Genomic DNA, 16,722 nt, shown 5'->3' on the forward strand with positions numbered 1-16,722 from the left:
AATGAAACAAGCAAACCAAAATGTGAGTTAGACTATATTGAACTAAAGCTCTGCATTTAAATAATCTCTTAGCCTTACGTATCCCTTTTTAAGAGGATAGTACAGAGGAAAATACAGATTTCATAGATGTACTTGAAAGGACGTACTCTATGCGTACTGGTGAAATTTCTACTCAAATCCTTTTGTATTATTTTCGTGATGAAAACATTCGAAATTGACACATTAATGCAAAAGAATCGAACTTGAAGCAAACGGGGTGAGATATCAGACTCACACTAAACTGCTGTTAAATGTTACTATCACAACTTGCTACTTCAGATCAGAAGTGTGTATGCATCTCAGTATGAAAACACTTTACAGTCACAAACTGTTCCCTGGTTGTATTCATATCCTCTCAGGTTTAGTTTGAACTCTGTCCAGTTCAAGGTCACAACAGTAAAGTGAAAACTTAAGTACTACAAAATGTTTTGCTGTTAGTATGCAACTATGACATTGCACCTGTTTGCTTCAAGGTTACTTAATATGGCACAAAACTGTGACAAGTATACTTAACAATATCTCTAAAAGGATATGTAGCTATTGATTGCAAATGTCACCAGGATGCTTAGAATATATCCCTCTTTCGTCAGTCAAAAATAAATCTTCTTCTGGATCATCCTTTAAAGTAAACTTTGACGCGAGAGACACCACTCCTTTAAGAACTTCAAGCCTATAGCATGAATATACTTTTAAAGTTATGGGTGACTTAACGACCAACAGCCATGGCTTTACAAGTTACCATCTTCCTCAATGTGTTAACTAACCATATCTGCAGTGGTCCTATACCAGGGAGTTGTTCCATTACATCTCCCTGGTCCAACCCACTAAATTTATTTTGGTAGCGAAGAGGTTGGAAGGTTATTCGGATCGGAGGATGACTAACCGATGCGCACGTTGACAACTTTGCTTGTGGATATAAAGTATCTCGATATTGACTACAAAAATATTTGGTGGATATCTTTGTAGAAAAGGGACAAAACATAAAGGGGTTTTAGTATATTATCAATGACTTCTTGGTTTTATCATGTTTGTTAGCTTCGAGCTTTAAATACTCAAACCCTTTGAATATTTCGTGCACTCTTCGAATAAATATATTGGTGGTGCATAAAGCTTCCCCGCTAATCATCTCATAGATCTCGTGGATTAATTGGGTTTGTTGTGTCATCATTCTTACCCCAGCAATCAGTTCGTCTTCCTCGTACCGCCTGTGGAGGTAGGAAAGATCATCTTTAATTTCATCCACGACCTCTATAAACATCCGTCTGGTGATGTCATTGTTACCATGGTTATTATTAGTGTCCGAGGATGTACTGCTGGCGCCCTGGGATGCCTTTAGAAGCATCTTCTTCCTCCTGGATAGCGGAGGACTCGCTGCAGAAATGAAAGAAGGACAACAATAAGAATGAGAATGCATAAAGCATAACGTGGAAAGGTCGAGTAATGTGGAGTGTGGAAACGTCAATCAAACTTGTAAAGTTAATTCAAGTGAAATTCCTGTTACGCTTCAATTCCCAACCATTCAAAACTGTGAGGTGCCGTAACAGTGTATGTTATAAGATAAATATACTCATTCTTCCCGTCACGTTTCAGTGGGTTCTCGTTGCATTCTTTAAGATAATCCATTACCACCCAAGTATACATGTGCACTTGCACGCATGATTTCTAGTACGCTTTGATTATGACATTTTCTTTGTCCTTATGATACCGAATGTGCCACATTTTCGTGGAATCGGTCCACACTATATGAAAACAAATATCTTGATATAAAGGGCAGGTATTTTATTATTCTTTATATAAATCAGATATTTTTCTGCATTATCTATAATGTACATTTACCGTGCTAAAATTGTCACTCTTTCTGCGTTACCATGCCAACAGGAAATATTTCTCTTTTCTTGAAGAGAAACCTTGAACAGTACGTTGGAGAGTGAGTAAGAGATCGTACGTGTACTTTTGAAAGGAGGAATGGAATATTTGATGGAATGGGGGTTTATGAAAGAAAAAAGTTCTCTTTGCAAGCGCTTTTAAAACGACATTCCGATAATTACTGTTAGCTCGTCCATGTGATTAATTGCACGGCGTCTACACCGCGTGTTGAAAATGGGAAAGTGCATTATATTTTAACTACCGTAGGACGGCTGATGTACACAGACTATAGGCCTTTATGTAGTTCACTATAAATATGGGCCTCCTAACGTGCTATAAATCTTGTAGGTGACATAAACTGGGCATTGTCTGGTATGTATAAGCTGCCAGTGTGGATATGGCCAAGGTATTAGGTATAGTGTACAGTACCGAAGAAAAAAAAACAGTATTTTCATATGTCCTCGTGGACCAAAGCAAATCTCATTCGTTGGATACCCTTCAAACTAACACATCCGATAAAAGAAAACAATGTATTATTTACAATGTATAAGAACACAGAAATGTTGGGATATTAAACCTCTCTATATCGTACACAAAAGAGTAAGCTATATATATATATATATATATGTATTATTTACAATGTATAAGAACACAGAAATGTTGGGATATTAAACCTCTCTATATCGTACACAAAAGAGTAAGCTATATATATATATATATATATATATATATATATATATATATATATATATATATATATATATATATATACATATATATATATATATATATATATATATGTGTGTGTGTGTGTGTCACACCCCATGCTGCGAAGGTTCTTGGTTACACTTAACCCAAATACCATTGCAACCCATCCGGCAGACAAAAGAAATGGATCATGTGAAGACTATAGTCATATGGCACAGTATACCGTAGTTAAGCACATACAACACAGTGTATGACAACTATGGAACTTTCCACTTCCAGGCTAAGGGATGCCAGCAACAAAAGTTTTCAATAAATGTTATACGTTTTGACAGAGTTGTGCATTTAACAAATTATTAAAAGGAAGATACTCACGATTTTGGAATGAAGATTTAAATTCACAATCTACATTAAAAGTGAATTAACATATTGTACCTAATGCGATAGTAATGTAGCCTATACTGTAGTTACATGCATGTAACAATGAGTATAATAATGTATAGTTAAGTGACCAGGGGCGTCAATCCGATTTGAAACGTGGGGGGGACGGAATCGATTCGAGTGTTCCGGCCGTAAGTACTATCTAAGCGGAGCGCCACCATCGGTTGGCGCGCAGCGTACAAGAAAATTTTTCTTCTGGCAGACCCCTCAGATTGCAGGAAACGGCACTTCCCGTGCATTATGGCAGAAAGCAACACCCCTAAAATTGATAAAAATTTCCGGCAATTTTTTATTTTGGGAAATATTCTCGAAGGAAGTGATCGCCATTTATTCCTAAGTTTACCAATTCCTCGTCTCCCAGAAGCGCCCAACATTTAAGATATCGAAACATTTTCGTGTTGGCTGATCCATGATCACCGCCCATCAAGGGCGGCGGAAGCACTTTTAATCTGGGGGGGGGGGGGCACCGACATCAAAGGGCACTTTGCAGCAATTCGATTGGACTGATGCAGCCTTATATTTAGTACCCTTTACAACTCTTATTGTATTATCTTATTTGTGTACACACATCACTCCATCAACGCCCCCCACCCCCCCTCTCAAGGAAAATATGCATACTAGCACTGCAATATCCAATGTGCAAATTGAGGAACAAGTTTTCTTTTGAGACAAAATGAGGCGAAATCATGCTAATTGCTAATGTAGGAATCTTCCGAATTAGAGTTTATTTCTTGTTAATATCTTAACAAATTTGTTTCATTCGAAATAGTTTTGAGTTTGACCCACAGAAATTCACTAAGAGTCAGAGGCGTAGCCAGGAGTTGCAAACTTGTATGCACGACTATCTGAGCGGAGCGCCACCATCGGTTGGCGCGGAGCGTAGTAGAAAATTTTTGGTTTTACAAACCCCTCAGATGGCCGGAAAAAGGCCCTTCCCGAGTGTTCATTCTGGTTCACTGGCCTCTTGCTAACTTGAGACACCTCAATTTTTATGTAGAAAATGGGCACATTTTTAACCTGGGGAAAAGTGGAGGCACGTGCCCCCTGTGCCACCCGTTTCCGCCGCCCTTGCCGCCCATGCCCGTGAGAAGTGGTGACTGGGTGAAGAAAAAGCCATGCCGTTTGAAAACATGGGCAGAAAAAGTGAAAGTAGCGAAACCTAAGGTAAAACGCGCGATAACGAAGTGATTATTTTCCAGGTTAATTGAGACTGTATCAAACGCGAGCTTAGGACAAACATATTCAAAGGTAATGGCATTACTAATCCCGATATGTCGTCTTTGAGGTGTGTGGAAAATCCGCAACGACCATCAAAGAGCAATTGAATATTTAGTCTACTTTTCGATTTCGAAAACACTTTTTTTTTAAATTATGACAAAATTTTATGACACGTTTGATTTTTTTTGGGGGGGGGGCCTGTGCCCCCCGGGCCGCGAATTTTTTTTTCCCAAACAGGTTTGCAATTACGGAGTCTTCAGCCAATCAGATTGCTCGTGACGTCAGCATAAATAATAGCCACCGCTTGGAAGTTCGAAGACATATACTGGGTTACACACTGACACTTGATTTAGTCTAGTTAAGGGGTTTCCCTTCAAACGCCCTAACTTTACTTTTAATGCTTGGATTACATGTTGACCTCACTTATGATACATACGCTACATTCTATTTGGTTCGTCTTTACGTTATCCACGATACGTGAGCCGTTTTATCGAAATCAGAATTCGTTTCGTGGAATGGGTAGGCCTACACTAAAAGCAACTTCACGACGCGAGTTCACAAGTCTTGAGTGAATATACGCAAACAGTATAGTGTGATATATTTCCGTCACTGCACTGTGTACAGAGTTTAATGCTTGGATTACATGTTGACCTCACTTATGATACATACGCTACCTTCTATTTGGTTCGTGTTTACGTTATCCACGATTCGTGAGCCGTTCTATTGCAATCAGAATTCGTTTCGTGGAATGGGTAGGCCTACACTAAAAGCGACTTCACGACGCGAGTCTTGAGTAAATATACGCAAAACAGTATAGTGTATAGTATGATATATTTCCGTCACTGCACTATGTACAGAGTTATAATACATATAGGCCTACAGCGCATGTGTGATGTACCCTGTACGAAACATTCACTGAGCGATGTTATCGATTAATGCCTTCACAGAAAACTTCGATCAAAGTAGATCATACAATACTAGTGTGCTAAATATGTCGACACCAATTGCAAACATATCTAAATATATGTACGAAAAGCTACGGGTAATTTTGAACGGGTATATCTTCGTTGCAACAAATGGATGCAGAACCTCGAAGTGAAGGTTTCTATGGTGATGACGTAACTTTTCCGACCAATCATGAACGACTATTTACGCACACTTGCAAACCTGTTTGGGAAAAAAAAATTCGCCCCGGGCCCCAATGGGCACGACGCCACTGACCCCAGGGCCTCAGATATAGGCCCATTGCAGGAGTGGGCAACCTTTTGAATGAATGGGCCAGATTTTAGGAGTGAAAGATTGACAGGGCCGCACCTACACTCTAAACACAATCTAGTCAAGCGAGGCTAAAGTCTAGTCATATCGACTGGTTTACGTTAGTCAACGATTATCCCGCTATAATCTTGGTAGAGATGCCTTCACGACTAACCCAAAAGGTCGCCTGACCAGAACATAATGGTCACAGTTCTATTTTAATCTGGTCCTACAATAAATGTCAGCACTGGGACGAAACTCACTAGTCAATCAGGATGATATATTCGTCATATGAAAAAGCGCGGGAAAATATTAACAATTGTAGCGTCACGGTACGGCCTAGCGTACTGCACTGAACTATAGTACATTGTACACATACGTACACGACGAGCAAGGAACGTACAGCAGGGAGTTAGCAGCCAGACGGTTACGGTACGAAAAATCAAAAAAATATTATCATCCAGTGATATTGTCAGTAACCATTGCAAGGTTAGTATATTAGACCAGTTTTCTTTGGCCAGTGTCGTTTGTTAGTCACTTAAAAAGTATATAGTATATTAGACCATAAAGTGTGTATTTTCGATTATTCCAACTTGTGTACGAACAAGCTAAGATCTAGGTCCTAGGCTAGGCCTATCATGCAGTAGCTATAGGCGAATTGCCTAACGTTAAACCTAATGACGTTAAGCTGCCTTGTAGTTGTAGTACAGTAGTTGTACAGCACAGTTTATCGTAACAGTAGGCCTCCGTATATTTACAGTATCATGGTGGCCCCGGTATTCACGCGTTTCTCATGTTTGCAATGGATCATTTCTTTACAAAATAACAAACCTAAATTAAACTTAATATTTATAATCTGTATAAGAAACTTAAGCCTTAGGGGGATAGGACCTTGGCTATATTATTCTTGAAATATTTTAGGGGGATAAATTCACAGCAGTGTTTCTCCTGCACTTTCAGGGGGGACATAGCCTAGGCTTAGGTCCTAGGCCATATTATTTATACCTAGATTAGGTTTGAGTTAGGGTTAGCCTCCAATTAGGGTCACCCTAAGATAACGAATTAACTAGACTAGTGTGTATGGGATTGTGTAGTTGCGTGCGAAACTGTGACACTAAATAAGCTGATTATTCCTAGGGCCCTATAGCCCCCCCCCCCCCCAGGCCTAGCCCTAAATAGTTTTTTTAAAATACAGAGGCTAGGCCTATGTTTCATACGAAACATCAACTGAACATGACGCCAATCTTTTATTACCAGTTTGTCCACTGACCATCCTATCCAACAATCCCGTTAACAATTCACAGGAGAATACACTCCCCCTTCCAAAATAAACATTGGGGACCTTGGAGAAATCTAACAGCCTATTGCTGCCACAGCTGTGTCATATCAATTTATAGGCCTAGTTGTCAGTAATATAGAGGGGGAATATTTCTGGACAATTGCACTGACTTGTCCGGAATTTTTGGCTAAAATTTGTTATTTATTCTAGCGACAGTTTTTTCTGCTATTTTTTAAGTTTGTACAAAACAGTTCCGATTCAGAACAAAGGTGGGTGGGTGTTTAATTTGTTGTAGCTGTTTGTAGGGAGTCATATATCCTTGGACTAGGCTTTTTTCAAGATGGAATATTCCTCGCTTTACCTGTGGTACCGTGAACCGCAGTTGATCCCCCTAGGCTAACCCTAATTCCATTGGAAATAAAATAGGACATCTTTTACGGGGTGTTTCATTCAACTTTTTGGAAATACTACAATTTCAAACATAAATGTATTTGGTTATCATTGTACACTTGACAAATGAAAATGTAGCTACCATAGCGGATTGATTAACGTTTGCACATGTTTCTTTTTTATACAGGTATCAAATGCATTCAGGCTTCTGTATCACTGCATAGTAATTTCACTTCCATTTCTACTGTACATTTTAGTAATGGGATGTGATTAAATAGTTGAATTGTGACTGGTATCGTACCGTACATGTTTACCCACATGCTGTACAAAATATGCACATGAACATTAGGGATGTGAACAAATAACAAAAGTTGTATGTCTATCACATTGGCAGATAGACGTCGTTTAATTGTGGAAGAGGATGCTACTAGCGAAGTGGTTAAGAAAGTCTGTCCTTGGCTATTTGAAGATGAAGAGGTACTGTATGAATATTTCTTTGTAGATATTATTTATTATACAGTAGTCTGTGTAAAAGTAAAATTCAATCTTGTGGTTTCAAAAGTTATGGACATTTGAATATATTCACTTTATGCCCACCACTTGTTCGAACCACGACTTTGTTTTTCAAAAATCAATTCAAGACAGTGTTGCGCTAAGCAGCGCGATTGCAGGATTCCCACACTTTTTTTGCTGATACCGCTATTGGGAATTTGTAGGGGGGATGTTCCCCTTAAAAAGAAACCATTTTGTTTTATTCTGAGCTAGAGCCCGATCTATACCTTTATCAGCAAGATCACTCCGCAAAACCTCATGTCCTCATCCCAAGACTTGGGGAGCCTACTGCTCCTACATTGACCAGCTACAGTAGTCTCTCTCTACTTCTTTACCAATTCGCATCTTCCATCCCTTTCGACATGTCTAAACCGTCTCAATCTACGTCTCTGAACATAATCCCGAATATGTGTTAGTCCTAAGCGATCTCTTTACTTCTCAGGTGAATTTACCATATGTACTGTATAATATCTAATTGATCTCATTTAACCATAGATACTACTTGAATTAAAGCGACTTGAAGGAAAGACGACAATGGCACAGTTGCTTGGTGAAGGGCTTTCCAAGTATGGAGATGCCATAATCCGCTGCACTTTGAAGATGAAGCATCCCACTGTCATAGATACATCCATGGAGAAGGACGAGGGTGCCCGTTAAGGTACATTAGTAACAATTCAATCTGTAATTCACTATTCAAGTGATTATCACCCAGGTATGTGCTGGGTCTTCAAAATGGACTACGAGCAAAGTCTGAGGCAGGGGTGGATGCAAAATATGTCTTGGTAAGGGGGTATAACCATTCAGATGTATGGTAGTGAAAAATAAACACCTTCATTAGACATTAACGTTTTGCATCATACAGTCTGAGGAAAATATGGCGCATCCGTACATACTCAGACTGTGGTAGCACTAAAAGGCTAGTGCACGCATTTGTCTCTTCACATCTTGACTCTTGCAACAGACTCATTTATGGACTGCCAAATAAGCTCCAGCGTTGTACGAGCTGCCAGGTTGGTTACCTTATCTAGGAAGTGTGAACACATAACCCCCATCCTTGTAAATCTCCACTGGTTACAAGTGAAGAAGCGTATCATGTGTAAGTTAATGCTTTTGACCTACAAAATATTAAATAAACTTGCTCCATACTATCTATGTAAACTTCTCAATATCAATGAACCGGTACATATTCTCAGGTCAAATGCTGCTACAACACTTATTGTACAAATGTCAGCACCATTACTTACGGTGAGAGTTCTTTTTTCAGCAGCTGCTAAACTCTGAAACCAACTACCACCACATGTTTGAAATGCTAAATCTATATGTAAATTTAGGACCTTGTTAAGACTTACTAGCAGAAGGTTGTGTGATTTTAAATTATGCTGATTTAAATCAGTGGTTTTTTTTAAATCACTGATTTAAATCACTTTTCTAATTCTTTGCAGGAAAAGTTGAATTTGTGGTCAGCATATTCTCTGAAATCAAGCAGTTCCTTATAAAATAGAGTCTCAATCAAGTATCAAAGCAATTTCAGTAAATCTGGGGGGGGGGGGGGTTGTATTTTCAGGGAGAAAAATCCTTGTCACATACACCGGTATGCCATGAGGCCTATCATGCCTAAACAAATTGAACAATTCTAGAAATTGCCTGCTAGAATCCCCTCAGAGTTCAGTTAAGTTCAGTAGAATAAGGATCAGGATGGACCCTGTGAAAGACCCTGTACCACAGATAACCCAGACTGCCAGATATGATCATGGATGAACACAATCAAGTGCTCAGATGATAACGAGACAGGCTGTGTATTGACGGTAGATTGCATAAATTATGGCTGTGAAGTACTTCATTTGGTACAAACAAGTGTCTGTGTTCAACAAAGGGAAATTGGTACAGTATCATGGGCCCCTTAGTGGAGGGGATATAGGGCCTAATTTTGAAATTATATTCAAGTCTGTTGACTTCCCTTGATTGTCCCGAAATCAAATTAAATCATTGGGCTGACTGCTCGTATGTGATATGGGTGGGTATAGATGTTTTTGGAAGATTTAGGTAACATTTGAGAGGAAATTGAACTTTTGATTATTGCAAAATTTATTCGATTATTAAAAAAAAATTAAAAAATCAACTCTGAATTAGCATTTATATTTGCAATATGGGTAATGTTTTGTATAATTATATTTTTTCTGTGTGCAGTGCATTGCAGCATTGTGGTCTTGGACGGAATGCCCTATATAAAAACGTTTTATTATTATTAAGGTTATTATAACATGTTTGAAGTTATGGATATGGATATAGAATGTCTATTCCAATTTCCAAAAATATATTGTTCAATATGCAAATCCATGGGTGGAAGTAGGTGGTATGTGACAACCTGCCCCCACTTCCCCCTATATGCCTATATGTATTATAGGCTACACGATATGCAGTTTGATCCATTTATATGATGCAATGTTACATTGTTACAAGCTGAGTATATGGAAATCTAGTCTACTTACTCTACTTTGGAAACAAGAGGCATTTCAATTTATCACTGTCTGCATATTCTCAAATAATATCTTCCTTGTTCAACTTTCACACTAGTTCATGCTCTGTTGCCAGCTGAATCCTGAGGTTCAAATTTTCATGTGTCAATCTGCTTGCTAGTCTGCACTCTATTATCTTCATTTTACTGAAGACCTCAGAATATGGTATATGGTTGTTAATTCAGGGAAAACATGTTCTCGGACTTCAGGAATCTGTAGGTATCAATGAAACCTATCTGCTTTGGGTCCAAGATACGAGTTTGACAACTGATACATATTCTTGACAAATGGAGCAACTCTTTCAATACAATCTCAGTATTTGATATTTTTCCATTAATGTTTCTATATTTTGCTTCAAATGTTCCTTATCAGTTATCATTGCCTTGAATCCCTCAAGCTGAAACAATGACATGGATGCAATAATTTTTTTATGGCCCATGCCAGTAGGGGCCCACGACAAATAACTGAACAATTGGCATAACTTAAAGATGCTTGCTTGGGTTGAGCTCATACTTGATATTACTTAGCTAAGTAGCCTAGACCTTATCAAATGATACAAATATCTTTGCTGAAAATAAGACCTGTGATGTATTTAGTACTCTACTTTAATATTATCACCTAAGCAATTTATTGAGTATTGCTCTCCGGACTGCAGATGAGTGAATCTGTGATATTTTTGTCCTATCGATGTTACCAAATATGACATAATATCACTCTTCTGAAATGTCATGATGTTATGAGTGCTTTAACATTCTGTTGTTGATTTTTCTTTTAGAGTCTAGAATGCATGCAGCAATTCTGTCAGTTCCGACTCTACTGAATGAGAAGTTGGGTGCTATGATTGTATTTGCAGATGAGGATAGTGTAAGTACCCAATGTATTATTTAAATCAACAGTATGTAAACTATGGGTCAAGGCCATCAGAGGTGGTCTGATATTGTATGTTACAGTGTCGAGGGTTCATCATGATAGTGCCCTGGTAGTGTTTCCTTTGGGGTATTCAGCAATTTTAGGTCTGATGCCATATGGGCTATTTCAGGAAATAACTCAAAATTAATATTTTCCTACAGATTGTATGGTCACAATGCTTAGAGTTTAATTGTCACGATAGTGTTTTGGTAGTGCTCCTTTGGGGTGTTTGGAATTTTAGGCCAAAGGTCATGTATGGGCCATATGGGCCATTTTGAACTCCTGAACTCCGCCTGAAATCACACAAAATGTTTCTTTTCCTATGAATTCTATGGTGCAGTGTTGAGCATTTTTCACAGTGGTACTTAGGTAGTGCCTCCTTTGGGTTTTTAGGATTTGGGGGCCTTAGTCACCTGTAGACCATATAGGCCAATTTATGAAATCACTCAAAATGATACTTTTCTTACAAATTTGCCCTAAAATTGGTTTAGCCCTAACATTGGTGAGGCATCTTTTTTTTTTTGGGGGGGGGCATTTTTTGGCATCCTTATTTCTGGGGGGTCTTGAAATATTTGGGCCCTGAAAACCTGTTTGCAACAAAGGCCCGCACATCTGATCATTATTCCCTAACTAAATATCACATGTATGACCTGGGAGTGTTCACAGCTGTAATATAGTAAGGGCATCATCACAAAGGTAGAATAGACTAGTATGTATGTGATAACTGGAAGAGAATGTTGGACAGATTTCAATCTGTAGTTGCAGTAACCATAACCCAATGTGGATTTCCTGATCAGCCCCAAGTGTATTAAAATCATCTAGTGGAATGAATCCCTACCATGATGTAATTAGCTGTAACAAGATGTCATAACTCATGGCAAATATTCATTTCTCTCTAAAATACACGGAACCAGTGCACCATTTAGCTCTGTTGTTTCATTTATACTCTGCTATTATTTATATCATCAAAAATAGTATTACTTGTAGTGAATAAGATGTACTGTAAATTGATTTGAAAAAATATTTAAGAAATTATTTATTTTGATTCCTTCGTTGGTGGAGTATATTTGTTTGTTGGTCACTCATGGCCATCATGGTGGATCAGCCACCCCTCCCATTTTCTGAAACTGGAAAGCGCTGTATATTGAATACATATACCTTAATATCTTTGCATGTTACAGACTTGTCAGACGTGCCAGTTTATATCCAGGTGACAGAGGATGAAGGTGTTCCAGAGTACACTGTGATAGTGGAAACCTTGCAAGTAGCTACTTTGAAAAGTTTGTTCGCAGCCATGTGTAATTATTTGGCAGTGTTCTATGTCCTAAATATGGCATATGAGCCTTTGCTGAAGAAAACCCTTCAGTTTTTAAAAAAATCATTTTGAATGTTGATGATACTACACCGGCAGATAAATCAGTCAATAAAATTCTGGAGAAACTAAACATGCAAATCGCTAAAAATTGATGGCCTAATTACTGCTCCAGGCACCTACCATTTTTTGTACAGTTTTTTTGGCTCAAACTGTCATCACATTTATAACATAGAATACTGCCTATCAATTGCACTAGCATATATGAGTCAAAATAGGCTAAGGTGTTATAAAACTGTAACTAACTTGCAAATAATAAGTCATTGAAAATTTTTTCATTATCATTTGAGCTGTTGCGTGTGTTAGTTTTGACTTACAAAATGTTGTTATTTTTGGTTACGATGCCGAAGGCCGAGTAACCTATGCGATCAAGTTGGCGTGTGTGAGGGTGCGTTTGTTTTGCTATCTGTCCGAGGACTTGAACAAAACAATTTCAGGTCCTTGGTTGTGATTTCTAAAGAATCACCACGTCCTCGGAAGAATTCTATTGTATGGGGTATTGTTAATATTACGGTACGTGGATTTGAACAATGGAAAATACAATGGGGTCCTCGGTCTGAACGAAACACAAACATGTATGTGTGTGTGTGTGTGATGTGACAGCTTGCTCGTAAACACGATATCTCAACAACGACACATTGGATCAATGTCATATTGGACTGGTGATGTGTGGATGGTCCCTATTGTTTTTGTTCTCCATCACATGAATATTAATAAGTGGGTAGGGCTTAAAGTAAAATTCTTAAAATGTCAATATCTTCGCAACGGTATGTCCGATCTGCTTCATACTTGGTATGGTGATGTGGTTCATTGTCACATGACAATGGAATTTCATCTAATTAATATTCATGAGTAGGTGGGGCTTAATCCTTAATTGCTAGAAATAGCTTGTAAACCTGAAATCTTAGAAATTAAATGTTGAATTACTGTCATTTTGAACTAGTACATGCTCCATGATTAGTAGATGTTCCCTATTGTTTTTGTTGTTCATGACATGAATATTAATGAGTAGGCAGCAGTTAAAGTGAAATTCTTAAAATGTCAATAACTTTGCAACGGTATAACCGATCATCTCCATACTTTGTTGATTGGTGGTGGATAATAATAGTTACATTTTCATATGAAAATAACATGTAACCTCATTAATATTCATGTGTTTGTTGGCCATATAGCATTTGTTGTCCCTCTCATTCCTAAACTCCTGTCATTCGTCACGTTTGACATGTTTTCCTGGTTCCTGGGAGCTTGATGATCTTATCTATATTTGTTTTGCTTTATAAAACCATGAAATTGGCTAGCCAGGCCATTAAAGGAGTAGTCCAGTGACAAATTAAACTGGACTGAAAAAAAGTAACCTTTGCAATTAAGTTGGCATATGTGTATGTTGTGATGAGTTGGCATGTTTGTATGTTTTGATCAAGTTTGCGTGTGGGTATGTGTGTATATGTATGTTGCATAAATAGCTGGCTCAGACAATTAAAGGGATAGTCTATAGTGAAAATAGTAAATGAACTTAATAATCTGGTATTACTGTACATGTACCTATAGAGTATAGGGAAATCTTATGTGAGTGGGGTAGATTAATGTGTTGGTAGTAAGGTGTGAAACTGGTAAAATCTGATGGGTGTCAGGTGGGGGGGTTGTCAGATGAGTAGGGTGATGTTGGGATCAGGGTTGTAGGATGGTAGGTGAGGCTGCAGGTGGTATGATTGTAAGGGTTCCGCTCTGGGTTGGGGATATGGGTTGTGTCGTATGATCCCCATGTGTTTGTCTGGAGAGGGGGTGTGGGGTGGTGAAATGCCTAGAGTCAACTATATCACTTTTTTTCAACTTTATATGTACATCAATAAAGGCATTAATTTTTGGTTTTGTTTACGATGGCCAGGTAATCTACAGTTTAGCATGTTTGCAAGTGTATGTATAATCTTAAAAACAATAAATTTAATTACTGTAAATGTATTGAATAACTTGTAGATATGCTACATTATCATTACATGGACCTCATTGTTTTTGTTGTCCAGTACATGAATATGTGGGTGGGGCTTGTAATCAAATTCTTAAAATGTCGATATTTTTTCCAATATATGTCTGATCACCTTCATACTTGGTAGGTTGGTACAGTAGTGCCACATGAAACTGAAATTTCATTTATATTCATGAGTGCAACTGACAACTTTATGTCTGATCAGCTTCAGTTTGGTTTCAGTTGTCTGGCAAATAAGTACAATACAGGTATATAACAATAACAAATTCTGACTTATCTTATTGCATAAACTCTCATCGGCATCAGAACCACTAAACCTTTGGGTTTTCTGGTTCTTCAATTACTGATGAAATCAGACACTCTTTTGTACTTACTATTGAGGTGAAGCATATGTAGTGTTTAAGAGAAAATATAAAATGTGATTCCAAATTAATACAGAAATTCTTGCTTTCTTTTTTTCATGTGAGAGGACTTGATGGTCTAGCAGTGGTTAAGGCCCAATCAGGTTTTATATCCAAGAATTGTTCCCACCAGTTAGCTCAACAGACAGCTTTGTACCTATAAGGGAGTTGTCGCAGGTTCGAATCTGTGGTGGTTCATATAAAACTAGTATAGAAAGACTACTTTTATCCATGGCCAAGACTAACTGGATTAGTCAAGTGACTGCTGGACTAATCATTTAGGTCGCTTGACAAAAGCCTGGTCGATAGAGCATTGTTGAAAGACTAGCAAAAACTGGTCATGTGACTAATTGAATAAGTCAATTGACATCTTGACTAATCGTTTAGGTCGCTTGACTAAAGCCTGGTCGATAGAGGCATAATTGAATGACTAGTAAAAACTGGTCATGTGACTAATTGAATTAGTCAACTGACATCTTGACTAATCGTTTAGGTCGCTTGACTAAAGCCTGGTCGATAGAGGCATAATTGAATGACTAGTAAAAACTGGTCATGTGACCAGGTTTACTTAGTCATATGACCAGAACTATTTGGTCACTGGACCAAAAGTTAGTCAAGTGACTAGAATTAATTGGTCGATAGAAGCATTGTCTGGACTAATGTACTCTAGTCATCTTGACTAGATTATGTTTACAGTGTAACCAACGGCCTGCTGCTGATTTCAAACCTTTGATTCCGAGGACGTTCAAGCAATAGCTAGGTGTGTGTACTTAATCTGTATTCACAAAACCATAATGTCAATACAGTCCTGTTGATAATTAATGGTGATAATAGACCAACCTGACAGCATCATAAGTGCAGATAAATTCTAAGCAGCTAGCTCGTTTTTGGTGATGATGCAAAATAGATTGATTTTTTCCTTTTTCTTGAGACATCTCACGGGCCGCAAAAAAATCACTGGCGGGCCGCATGTGGCCCGCATGTTGCCCACCCCTGGTTTATAGGAACGATGTCCCAAAATTTCCCCGGACATATAGGCGAGGGAAGCTATCCGCCGCGACTGCATGTGAGTTTCTCGACTTTCTGTCCTGGGAGTCATACCACAAAATGGTGCATTTCCTCATACGCCATTATTAATAATTTAAATAACTAACTAATAAGGCACAGCCCATATCCGAGTTCGTATAGCGAGCTTAGCGCAAATTTGGCGCCAGCATGTTAAACCAGGTTGCTAGGTCTACGAGAATACATTTACATGAAATTTGAAAACAAGGATAGCAAGACAAACAACTTTTATTATGTTTTCAGGACCTCACACATGCGCATGTATCGTCAGACTTAGAATAGGTCCCATGTGAGTGGTGGCTAAAGTGATGAAGGCATGAAAATAAATCAGTGGTTATTCGTTGGAGTCCTCAAGCAAGTTACCTCGGTTGCTAGGTGGATTTGCATCTGGTTATCGGGTGAATTCTGGTCCGAGCGTACTATGTAACCACCATGTACCCAGGGACGTAGCTAAGGCCTGATGATTGGGGGGGGGGTGTAGTGGCTGAAAATCGGTTTTGAAGCCAGAAAATTCCAACTGCTGCTTTGTACCCCCACCCTCCCGCTACTCGTCAACGATACGGTCAGTGTCAGTCAGAAAACCCAATCTTTCGCGACTGCACTTCTGTTACGAACTTGTTGCGATACATTTGTACCCACTGGCACTCATTTCAAAAACTTCGGGCAATATGCTGATAGCTTTTTGGATAATTTGCAATGTGTTTTTCAGTGGTTATACTGATATTCTTATT

The 16,722-nt window shown here is 38.4% G+C and overlaps 1 protein-coding gene and 1 long non-coding RNA gene across 3 annotated transcripts in view; one reads left to right on the forward strand and one right to left on the reverse strand.

The window, feature by feature from the left end:
- LOC139981696 (neuronal acetylcholine receptor subunit alpha-3-like) overlaps positions 1 to 16,722 on the reverse strand; it is a 60,983-nt gene that overhangs the window by 3,467 nt on the left and 40,794 nt on the right. For both annotated transcript variants that reach the window (XM_071994303.1, XM_071994302.1), the window contains exon 7: positions 1,214 to 1,410. In XM_071994303.1, coding sequence (XP_071850404.1) covers positions 1,214 to 1,410 — 197 coding nt within the window. The remainder of the gene's footprint in view (positions 1 to 1,213; positions 1,411 to 16,722) is intronic.
- LOC139981697 (uncharacterized) lies at positions 5,623 to 14,003 on the forward strand. The gene is made up of 5 exons (XR_011797916.1): positions 5,623 to 6,012; positions 7,587 to 7,669; positions 8,240 to 8,402; positions 11,036 to 11,124; positions 12,351 to 14,003. It is a non-coding gene; the product is annotated as an uncharacterized lncRNA (long non-coding RNA).

This window comes from Apostichopus japonicus, chromosome 15 (genome assembly GCF_037975245.1).
Source record: "Apostichopus japonicus isolate 1M-3 chromosome 15, ASM3797524v1, whole genome shotgun sequence".
NCBI classification, from domain to species: Eukaryota; Metazoa; Echinodermata; class Holothuroidea; order Aspidochirotida; family Stichopodidae; genus Apostichopus; species Apostichopus japonicus.